The sequence below is a fragment of the Rhinoderma darwinii genome, chromosome 3, assembly GCF_050947455.1.
Source record: "Rhinoderma darwinii isolate aRhiDar2 chromosome 3, aRhiDar2.hap1, whole genome shotgun sequence".
In the NCBI taxonomy this organism is placed as follows: Eukaryota; Metazoa; Chordata; class Amphibia; order Anura; family Rhinodermatidae; genus Rhinoderma; species Rhinoderma darwinii.
Window position 1 is genome coordinate 236,094,315 of NC_134689.1, and position 12,679 is coordinate 236,106,993.

General features: G+C 42.1%; 1 protein-coding gene across 1 annotated transcript in view; it reads right to left on the reverse strand.

Annotated features, from left to right (window-relative positions):
- The window catches only part of SMO (smoothened, frizzled class receptor), a 58,365-nt gene extending 46,231 nt beyond the window's left edge, over positions 1-12,134 (reverse strand). Inside the window, exon 1 of the mRNA XM_075857546.1 lies at positions 11,516-12,134. Within this exon, the coding sequence (XP_075713661.1) occupies positions 11,516-11,759 (244 nt within the window). The 5' untranslated portion in view covers positions 11,760-12,134. The remainder of the gene's footprint in view (positions 1-11,515) is intronic.
- Between the last annotated feature and the right edge of the window lie 545 nt (positions 12,135-12,679).

The window sequence follows — 12,679 nt, forward strand, 5'->3', positions numbered from 1 at the left end:
AATTTATGGAATAGCCTACCGCAGGAGCTGGTCACAGCAGGGACAGTAGATGGCTTTAAAAAAGGGTTAGATAATTTCCTAGAACAAAAAAATATTAGCTCCTATGTGTAGAAATTTTTCCTTTCCTTTTCCCTTCCCTTGGTTGAACTTGATGGACATGTGTCTTTTATCAGCCGTACTAACTATGTATACTATGTAACTATGTAACTATGTAATATATATATATATATATATATATATATATATATCAAATAGGACAAGATGGAACAGCACAGTAGCAGAAACGACCTCACGGTTGGTGCAATCTTCAGAGGAACAACCCTTTTCCTCACAATCATGTACAAAGAAAGAGCAAGGAAGCAGCACTCAAAAACAAAAAATTAGAGGTTTATTCACCAAACACCACCACAACGTTTCACCCTCCTATGAGGGCTTGAAAAAGAAATTGCAACACCAAGAAGGGAAAGTTTTGGAATTTACAGGATCGATAGTTGACTTGCAAATTATAAAAAAAAAAAAATGGAAACAAAACATTCCAAACATCTTGATTTATTCTGTATCGAGTAAGGGTATGTTCACACGCTTAACCAAAATCTTTTAAGGGTATGTTCACACAGCAGCGTCCATAACGGCCGAAATTACGGGGCTGTTTCCAGGAGAAAACAGCCCCGTCATTTCAGCCGTAACGGCATGTGCAGGCGCTTGAACGCTGCGTCCCTTACGGACGGAACTGGTTTTCCATGGAGTCCATGGAAAACGGCTCCATTTACGTCTGAAGAAGTGACCTGACACTTCTTTGGCGCGGGCTTCTATTTACGCGCCGTCTTTTGACAGTGACGCGTAAATATACGCCTCGTGTGAACAAACGTCAGCCCATTGCTTTCAATGGGCAGATGTTTGCCAACGCTATCGAGGCGTAAAACGCCCTAATTACGTCCGTAAATAAGCCGTGTGAACATACTCTAATTTGGAGCTTCTTTTGAGGCTACTTTTCAGGCGTTTTTTGAGGCGTTTTTCATAGTGTTCAATGGAAAATCAGCTCCAAAACACGCCTCAAGAAGTGACACGCTACTTCTTTTTACGGAGCGACTTTTTACGCTGTTTTTTAAAACAGCAGCGTAAAAAGACGCCCCGTATGAACTAAATGTTATTTTTCCTATAAATTTCAATGGGCAGATGTTTGTAGGCGTTCAGCTTCCGTTTTTTCAGGCGTTTTTCGAGGCGTAAATGGCCCAAAATTCGCCTGAAAACACTACGTCTGCACATACCCTACTCGCAGAAATACACACACTTGCGCCTTGGCATGTGATAAATGGTTGTCTGAGGAATGTTATGCCACGCTGAATGCACTTGGGCATGCAAATCATCAAGATTGGCTGCTAGTAGCTTCCTTTGCAATTGCCCACCAATGACGTCCCATATGTGCTCGATGGGAGACAAGTCCGGAGATGCTGCAGCCCATGGTAGCACGTTTAGGCCATACAGGCTGCTCACAGTAGTACGAGCAACATGCGGCCTGGTATTGTCCTGTTAAAAAACTGCTTCTGGTACACTTTGGAGAAATGGTCGTACCACTGGTTCCACGACCAAATCAATGTAACGCTGAGCTGTTACTGTACCTGAACTGAAGACTAGAGGGGTCCGGCTACCGTACATTACGCCACTCCACACCATAATCCCGGGAGTAGGACCAGTAGTTCGTTACTGTTCTCCCAACCTCTGGGACACGCAATGTTGAATAGGGCTGACATCTTGGCCTAGGCACGTAGCGATATGCCGGAGTGATAAACCAAAGGTCTCTCAGGTTAAGGATTCTGTCCCTCTCAGTTTGCGACAAGTGGCGATAACTGGCACGTCAACAAACAGGAGGCATCGCACAATACTTGATTAACCCCTTCAGGACTGAGCCTGTTTTGGCCTTCAGGACGAAGCCGATTTTTCAAATCTGACGTGTGTCACATTATGTGGTAATAACTCTGGAATGCTTTTACCTATCCAAGTGAATCTGAGACTGTTTTCTCGTGACATATTGTACTTTATGTTAGTGAAAAAATTTGGTACATAAATTCAATATTTATTTGTAAGAAAACACCAAGATTTAGAGAAAATTAGCAAAAATGTGCATTTTTCTAAATTGAAATGTACCTACTTGTAAAACAAATAATACCACACAAAATACTTACTATTTTATATTTCCCATATGTATACTTTACGTTTGCATAGTTTTTTGAACATTCTTTTATTTTTCTAGGACGTTACAAGGCTTAGAACTTTAGCAGCAATTTGTCATATTTTCAAGAAAATTTCAAAACCCTATTTTTTCAGGGACCAGTTCAGTTCTGAAGTGGCTTTGAGGGCCTTATATATTAGAAAGTCCCCATAAATCACCCCATTTTGAAAACTGCACCCCTCAAAGTATTCAGTAAGTGTTTTAGCCCTTTAGGCGTTTCACAGGAATTAAAGCAAAGTAGAGGTGAAATTTACAAATTTCATTTTTTTTGGGAAAAATTCATTTGTAATACATTTTTTTCTGTACCACAGAAGGTTTTACCCGAGAAATGCAACTCTATATTTATTGCCCAGATTCTGTAGTTTAGAGAAATATGCCACATGTGGCTCTAGTGTGCTAATTGACTAAAACACCGACTTCAGAAGCAACGGAGCACCTAGTGGATTTTGGGGCCTCCTTTTTTTTTTCGAATATATTTTAGGCACCATGTCAGGCTTGAATAGGTCTTGTGGTACCAAAACAGTAAAGGCCCCCCCAAAATTGACCCCATTTTGGAAACTACACCCCTCAAGGAATTTATCTAGGGGTATAGTTAGCATTTTGAACCCACAGTTGTTTTGCTGAATTTATTTGAATTAGCATGTGAAGATGAAAATCTACTCTTTTTGTGCAAGAAACGTAGAAATTTTTAATTTTTACAAGGAATAAAGTAGAAAAAACACCCCAACATTTGTCAAACAATTTCTCCCGATTCCGTAAATACGCCATATGTGGTAATAAAGTGCTGTTTGGACCCACACCGGGTAAGGAGAAGGGAAGGGGCGCTATTTGGATCTCAAATTTAGCTGGAATAGTTTTTGGGTGTCATGTCGAATTTGCAAAGCCCCTGAAGGGACCAAAACAGTGGAAGCCCCAATTAAGGAATCTATCTAGGGGTATTGTGAGCATTTAGACTCTACACGTCTTTTGCAGAATTTATTAGAATTAGGCCATGAAAATTAATATCAACATTATTTCCACTAAAATGTTGAATTTTTTCAATTTCACAAAGGATAAAGGAGGGAAAAGCACCCCAACATTTGTAAAGCAATTTCTCCCGAGTACGGCAAGACCCCACACGTGGTCATAAATGTTTTTTCATTAGAAAGTAATTAACCCTTTCCGAACTGATCCATGTTTTGCTTTTTCTTTTTCGTTTTTCCTCCCCGCTTTCCGAGAGCCATAACTTTTTATTTTTCCGTCAATAGAGTGGTGTGAGGGCTTATTTTTTGCGGGACGTGCTGTCGTTTTTATTGGTATAATTTTTTGGTACATACAACTTTTTGAGCACTTTTTATTAAATTTTTTGGTAGAGCCAAGGTGACCAAAAAACAGCGATTTTGCCGTTTAAAATGATTTATTTTTCACGCCGTTCACCGTGCGAGTTAAATAATGGTATATTGTAATAGTTTGGACTTTTACGGACGCAGCGATACCAATTTTGTGTATTTTTTTTACATTACTTTAGAGAAAAAAAATTGAAAAGTGTTTCTTTTTGGACTTTAAATATTTATTTATTTTTTTTCCACTAATAATAACTATTTACTCTTGCTTTTAAACATTTTATTAGTTCCCCTAGGGGACTTGAACCAGCAATCATTAGATCACTGGTAGAATACACTGCAATACTAATGTATTGCAGTATATTGTGATTTTTACAGGCTCCTGTAAGAGTATGTGCACACGCAGAGTCAAAAACGTCTCAAAATACGGAGCTGTTTTCAAGGGAAAACAGCCCCTCATTTTCAGCCGTTTTTTGAGCAACTCGCTACGGCCGTTTTTTGAGCTGTTTTCATTGGAGTCTATGAGAAAACGGCTCCAAAAACATACCAAGAAGTATCCTGCACTTCTTTTGACGAGCCGTCTTTTTACGCGCCGTATTTTGACAGAGACGCATAGAATGACAGCTCGTCTGCACAGAACATTGTAAGACCCATTGCAAGCAATGAGCAGATGTTTGCCGACGTATTGGAGCCGTCTTTTCAGGCGTAATTCGAGGCGTAAAACGCCTCCATTACGCCCGAAAATTGGTCGTGTGCACATACCCTTACAGCGCGATCGCGGTTTCAGTCCGTTGGTCCCGGGTATCAGCTGTAATACACAGCTGACACCCGCAGCGTATGGCGTGGGCTCAGCGCGTGAGACGATCCATATATCACCCCCCACACTACGACATGCTATTAAGTAGTGGTGCGCGAAGGGTTTCATTCACAGCGGATGGTGCAGAGTGAAAATTAAAATTTTCCAATGATGTGCTATTTTTGTGCACTATATGTTGTGCCCAGTTTGTGCCACAAATACCTCATAAAATATTAACAGGGTTCTCCCGGGTATGGCGATGCCATATCGATGGACATAAACTGCTGTTTGGGCATGCTGTATGGCTCAGAAGGGAGGGCGCGGCATTTGGCTTTAGGGAGCACAGATTTAGCTTGGTAGTAGCTCTGGCGTTTTGATGGTATTTCAGTATAGGGTATGTTCACACGGCCTATTTAAGGACGTAAATCGGGCGTTTTTGCCCCGAATTACGCCCGAAAATAGCGCGTCAATAGCGCTGACAAACATCTGCCCATTGAAAGCAATGGGCAGACGTTTGTCTGTTCACACGAGGCGTATATTTACGCGCCGCTGTCAAATGACGGCGCGTAAATAGACGCCCGCGTCAAAGAAGTGACCTGTCACTTCTTTGGCCGTAATTGGAGCCGTTATTCATTGACTCCAATGAATAGCAGCGCCAATTACGGCCGTAATGGACGCGGCGTTCAAGCGCCTGCACATGCCGTTACGGCTGAAATTACGGGGATGTTTTCAGGCTGAAACATCCCCGTAATTTCAGCCGTAACGGACGCCCTCGTGTGAACATACCCTTATAATGTGGGGGCATATGAAGGCTGGGCAGAGTACATCAGGGGCATAATAAAAGGGTATAATAATGGGGTAAATAAAAAAATAATCCACAGATATGTGGCCAGTGTCGCACTTATAAATGGAGCCCGATCTTATCCGCTTTTGGAACACTGCACATTTTGCATCGCCATATTCTGGGAGCCAGAGCTTTTTTTATTTTTTTCACCACCGGAGCCGTGTGAGGGCTTATTTGTTGCGGGACAATTTGTAGTTTTCATTGGTACCATTTTGGGGTACATGCGATTTTTTTGATCACCTTTTATTCAATTTTTCGGCAAGCAAGGTGACCAAAAACCATCAATTCTGACAATGATTTTTATTTATTTTTTACGGCGTTCACCTGGGCTATAAATGACCATTATATTTTATTCTGCGGGTCGATACGATTACGTATATAGTTTTTTTTACATTTTGCAGTGTTTGCGCAATAAAGTAACTTTTTATAAAATAAATTATTTTTTGTGTCAGCATATTCTGAGACCCATAACTTTTTTATTTTTCAGTCAAAAAAGCTGTGTAAGGGCTTGTTTTTTGCGTGACGGGTTGTAGTTTGTATCGGTACTATTTTGGCGTACATGCAACTTTTTGATCACTTTTTATTGTATATTTTGGGACGGGTGGTGACCAAAAAATTGTGATTCTGGCATTGTTTTTAGTTTATTTTATTTGCGGTGTTCACCGTGTGGGAAAAATATTATAGTTTTATAGTTGGGGTCGTTACAAACGCGGTGTTACCAGATATGTGTACTTTTTTTTAACGTGTTAATTTTTTTCCTATAATAAAAGACTTATTATAGGAAAAAAAGCAGTTCTTGCTTATGTCACTTATAACTTTTATTTTTACACTTTATTTAAAACCTTTTTATTCTTTTTTTTACTTTCTTTACTTGTCCCACTAGGGGACACTTAGACTTGCAGCTCTGATCGCTGCTGGAATACATTACACAACCTACGTAGTGTAATGAATTCCAACTGTCATTGTGACGTGACAGTCACACTGAGAGGAAGCCTACGACGACCACCCTCCGGCTGGTCCTCATAGGCTTCTCTACATGGCAGCCCGAAAGCCATTGTCTGGCTTCCGGTTGCCATGGGTACCATCGCCAGCCCCCGTGGTTTCACGTGGGGGCTGCCGATCTGCGCTAAACACCTTAAATATGGCGATCGCAATCAAACGCCGCATTTAACGGGTTAACTGCCAAAATCAGCGGCGATGGGCCGCTGATCGGCAACGGGGAATGCAGGGCAGACACCCTGCACAGTTAACCGCCGCTGCGGTGTAGCGCCGCGTAGCGGTTAACTGTCAAAGCACTGATGTAACTGCAGGTCGAGGTGGGCGAATTTACTGCACACCTCGACGTGCAGTTACATCAAGGTGCGGGAAGGGGTTAAATTTGAGGTGTTCTTTCAATCTGGCTTTTATAGCCCTCCCACATGCCACAGATTGGAGCTAGGTGCTTGAAAATGTGATCATTTGCAGATCTTAGCAACACCTGCCACTTCCTTGATTTGCATAACCTTACGGCTTGCCCTTCTTGGTGTTGTAATTTCAATGTTGAGTGTATATGGCTAAGGCTTTATTCACACGAACGTGTTTAAAGAGGCTCTGTCACCAGATTTTGCAACCCCTATCTGCTATTGCAGCAGATAGGCGCTGCAATGTAGATTACAGTAACGTTTTTATTTTTAAAAAACGAGCATTTTTGGCCAAGTTATGACCATTTTCGTATTTATGCAAATGAGGCTTGCAAAAGTCCAAGTGGGCGTGTTGAAAAGTAAAAGTACAACTGGGCGTGTATTATGTGCGTACATCGGGGCGTGTTTACTACTTTTTCTAGCTGGGTGTTCTGATGAGAAGTATCATCCTCTTCTCTTCAGAACGCCCAGCTTCTGGCAGTGCAGATCTGTGACGTCACTCACAGGTCCTGCATCGTGTCGGCACCAGAGGCTACACTTGATTCTGCAGCAGCATCAGCATTTGCAGGTAAGTAGCTACATCGACTTACCTGCAAACGCCGATGCTGCTGCAGAATCATCTGTAGCCTCTGGTGCCGGTGTGTCCTCGCTCGTCTGACACGATGCAGGACCTGTGAGTGACGTCACAGCGTGATCTCTGGAGAACACGGCTGTGTCTGCACTGCCAGAAGCTGGGCGTTGTGAAGAGAAGTGGATGATACTTCTATACACAACGCCCAGCTAGTAAAAGTAGTAAACACGCCCCGATGTACGCACATAATACACGCCCAGTTGTACTTTTACTTTTCAACACGCCCAGTTGTACTTTTGCAAGCCTCATTTGCATAAATACGAAAATGGTCATAACCTAAGTGTAAAAATGTTTATTTATTTTGTGTCGCCAAATTCTGAGAGTCATAACTTTTTTATTTTTCCATCGATTAAGTGGTATGAGGGCTTATTTTTTGCGGGATAAGCTGTAGCTTTTAATGATACCATTTTGGGGTACATGAGACATTTTCATCACTTTTTTATTTCATTTTTTGTGGGTTACAAGGTGACCAAAAAATAGAGATTCTGGTGTTTTACTTTTTTTTTTTACGGCGTACACTGTGCAGGTTAAATAATTATATATTGTAATAGTTCAGACTTTTACGGATGCGGCAATACCAATTATGTTTATTTTTTTTACTATGCTGTAGGGGGAAAATGGGAAAAGGTTTTTTTTTGTAACTTTTAATATATATATATATATATATATATATATATATATATATATATATATATATACATACACTAGTAGAAAAACGGCAGCACTCTAATTCAATGTCTTCAATTTCTTCTTGGATATATATATATATATATTTTTTTTTTTTTTTTTTTTTACATAAATACTGATGTATTGCAGTATATCGTGATTCTGACAGGCTTCTATTAAGCCCTGCCAGAGGCAGCGCTTAAAAAGAGCACAAAGATGGCGGACCTGGGGGCCTTCATTAGGCCCCCAGACAGCCAAAGCTACCATCGCTACCCTGCGATTGTATTGCGGGGGGGCGCGATGAGCTGTTAGAGGGGGTTGCAGATGAACAGAGCCTGCATACAGCACTGCTTACATACAGGGTTGAGCTCTCCCCTCTCCTGCTTATCCTCTCACTGTGTGTAAGTTGCAGGCTCTCCCTCTTCTTTAGTTACATAGGGCTGGGTTCTCCCTCTAAAAACACATGTAATGGAGGGCATTTGTAAAGCTTCTACTAGAGAGGAGGCAGTAAAACAGAATGATCTGCCAACACAAGCTATGACAGGGAGGGGGAGGGGCTGCAGCATACGGACACATCCCCTGAGCTACCAGCCTGAAGAAAATCTATCAGAGCAATGAATGGGAAAATCTCAGATACCATGTAAGATACAGGGCCGGTTCTAGCTTTCTTAGAAAGAGTTTGTGATGATCTATATTATGTCTTTCTTTATACATTTTCTTTTTTTTATTAGTAATTCTAGGACAACCCCTATAATGGGAAAATTCCTATTTACATCAAGAGGCTGAAAACGAAGATTCTTTTTGGCACTATTCCCTCAAAAAGTAATGCATACAAATCCCTGTATGCTGATGTGTATACATGGATTTGTAGTTCAGTGGGCCAAACATCAGCCTACCCTCCCCAAGCACTACCACTGCATATATTGGCTGCTCTGCTCACCTCCACCATGCAAAGTTATTACTGCCAAAGTAGTAAGTATGCCCGTTATTATTAATACTTTATTATCTATTGTTGCTGGTGCCTGTAGCGCCACCCTAACCAGAACCCGGACTCATGCAATGCTGGCTCCCCTCTATCTATAAACGTATGAAAACGTGCTGAAAGCGTATCCTGATCATATCCATCCGACAAAGGTTAATAACTTGTACTGTATATCAAAGTTATGTTATAACTAGCCCGTTACTTGTGTCAGTTTGATATACAGTAGTAATGGTAATGGTATTCTAGCCACTGGATGTAGTGGACTTGAATATAGTTTAGACCCCTAGCGATCGATAGAAGGAATGGTCCAAGCCTTTCACTCAGAGCTGTAACCCTCGGCTGCACATGGAGAGCTAGAAATTGACCAAGGACAGTATAATGCCTATCTTCATCTTTCTTAAGTGGCGCTCAGCGAATCGCTCCAAGCCCTACATTCTAGGAATCTCTGGGGGTCTAAGGACCCAGACCCTCACTCTTAGTACTGCTACGACTTGTCCAAATTTAGTTTAAATGATAAGTACATTTTAAGGCCATGGCTTCACGGTGACAAATCACCTGTGATGTGGTGCACTGAGATCTCACGCGCAAACTCACGTTTGTCGGCACTGGTGGGGGGGGGGGGGGGGGGAGACTATAATGTGGTATCTGCAAGAATTGCCAAAAAATCCAACATTTAGATTTTTTGCAGTCTCTAAACCACGGACACATATCGCAATGCAATTTAGTGTGTGTGTTTAAACGCCATAGCGTTTTGGCCCAAAGAGGCAGTTCTACAGAATGTTCCAAAAAAAACATAAATGGTTCTATGAATTGCGGTATTAAATATAAACACCGCCATCAACGTTTTTACATGCGGTTTTCAATGCCATGATTTTCACTATCCAAGAAACAGCTCTTGCACACGACCGAGATCGGGCCGGGAAAAACGGTCCGTGTGTCGGCTGGGTTTCCCGGCCCAACCACGGTGCAGGTGAAAGGGACTTCTGGCGTCAGACATTTAGGATGCTAGGAGTCTCTGTATCATTCAGTACGGAACAGCAGTTCTGTGGGGAGGCAGGGACTTCTAGCATCATAAATGTCTATGACGCCTGGATTCCTGTTCACCTGTACCGTAGTTGGGCCGGGAAATCCAGCCGACACATGGACTGTTTTTCACAGCCTGATCCCGATCGTGTGCAAGAGCTGTAAGTGGGGTAAAAACTGCGAAACTATCACATGGATAGGAAATGCCACAACTTAAAGAAAAAAGTTATTTACATTGTGTTAAGAGGATTATTAAAACTATGTTCACTAAAATACCAAAAAAAAAAGTGACCTGTGAATGTACTCCTACAGCCTCAGTGCCCCCATCACAGCTACTTGTATAACTAAGTGCACTATTGTCTCCTTGCTGCTCCCAGTCTCCACTTTCAGGAATTTACATGTAAGTAGCCCCATGTCCAACAAGGGATGTCTATGACCTGCTGTGACATATATTAACTTATATACACACACATACAGTGGCCCAAAGGGCACAACAACCCCTTTGCTCCAATTTACCAATTAACTTCTAAAATAAACAAAAAACATTTATTACATTACATTTATTACAATATGGTAGCCTCTTCCCAGGCTGAAATGGCTGATAAATGGGAATAATAGAATGTATTGAACTTCACAGACATGTCTGTAAGTACAGACAAAGTAAAATAGGGATGGTACCCTTCTGCATATAGTAAAAGAGAATCCATAGGTGCCTGTTATGCTGCAATTTCCTGGTCATATGCATAGGTCACGGCTACATGCTGTCCATGTAGATGTCATTTAGCAGAGACTGGCAAGTGCTTGCCTCCATAAACAATTCAATGGCGAAATACAGTCCACGTGCGGCCTGCTCTCTCCAAACGAACGGGACTAAAACCAGCCCATTTTCAGACAATGCACAAATGGTTAGACTCCTATGATCAATGGAGATATCAAAACTGGTGCAAAAGAAAAAGTGGAGTAGTTGTCCATGGCAGCCAATCAGATTCCTCCACTCATTTTTCAGAGGCCTTTTGGATAATAAAAGCAGCAACCTGATTGGTTGCCATGGACAACTAATTCACTTTTCCTTTGCACTAGTTTTGATACATCTTCGCCATTGTTTTATTACCTGCTTTATACCATAACATGGTAAGAAAACCCCTTTAATTATCTACAGTAAATATGCCTGATATAAAAACTAGTGAAGGCAAAAAAAGTAGTGCAGTTGCCCACAGCAACCACCATTTCCAGTGCAAATTAGACCATGAAAGAATTGGTTGGTTGTTGTAAGACCCTACATGTCACAGTAAACAAAGTGCCCCCTTCTCCCCCACCGGAAGTGTCACCAGCAGTTCTCTTACATGAGGGGCGCTACAGCGTCACGTGACAAATCATCCCATAAGTGTACCATACTACACACACGTACACACTACTCTGCATAGTGAACACCAGATCGGTCAATAGACAAGTTACTGCTCCAAGCGGCTATTCACAAAGGATACACAAAGTTTACCACAAATAATTAACAACTCGCTGCTAATTAGCTTAGTAAACATCTGGCTCAGTGCAATGTATGGAACTAGCGAATGTAATGTATGGAAATGGAGCCGCCTCAGTCCTGCCAGAAGCTCGTACTCACCGGACCAAAGCAGGAGTTTATCATGAACTTCTTCCTGAGAGGAGGAATCTTCAGCCAGGACAGTGGATGTCAATGTATAGGGTAAAGTAGATCCGAGGCACATATTATACTTCAGGGACTCACAAGTGCTGCTCTTCTTACACCTATCCATGTAAAAAGACTCATTGAACTGAGCCCCTCTAGATCCACAATCGAAAAACCAAAGCCCCATCATGCAGCACATCCACAGCACCATGGAGGACATCTTTACAAGAAGGAAGAGGGGGGAGGATGGGAGCAGAGAAACTCTCCAGACAGTGTTGAGTTTGCATTCAGTGCAGCCTTGCTTTGTCTCCTCTTCAGCAGGATGGGTGCACGTCTATCCCCCTCTCTTGCCCTCCTCCATTTTGCTCTCCTCTTATTCAGTGCACACGATCCTATAGCACAACTTTCAGGAGTACAACTTAGATCCAGCCCTGAACTCCCACACAAATCGCTGGAACATGGAGCTTGTTTAGTTACTACAACCCACTTCTGCCCCCATCCAGAAAACTTGTAGCAGAGATTTGTATGGAGAGGAGTGGAAGAATGTAATCTGATCCCGGCTATGGCTGCGCTGCTGCCTCCTCCTCCACTCTCTGCCTCCTGACTTTTACATCTCACACTACTTCACACTTGGGAAAGTGTCTTCTCAGCCACAAAGGATCTAGTGCCCAGTCCATTAAACTGCAAGATGAAATTCATCAGGAAAGTCCCAGATCTAGGACCCACCCTGAAATAGATCTTCATTTTAGATTTGCTTACACCGAAATCTCTTCTGTATTCACCCCCTTTAACAAATAGTACATTGTCCGTTTTTGATACCTCTGTAGGCAAATATGTTAAAGTAATGTTCTTAAACACACACATTTATTAATCCTGGATGGGTGAGATGTAGAGAAACGTTGGCTGGTCCGGGACAGGAAAGGGATTTGTATGGAGAGGAGTGGAAGAATGTAATCTGATCCCGGCTATGGCTACGCTTCAAAATTTTGTTTGGAAGTTTGAGGCAGATTTTCCTCTCCCTGCACGCCGATTTTCGCAGCGTTTTTTGAGCACCGCGGGCATAAAACGCTGACAAATACGCTTTCTCTGCCTCCCATTGAAGTCAATGGGAGGTCAGAGGCGTAAACGCCCGAAGATAGG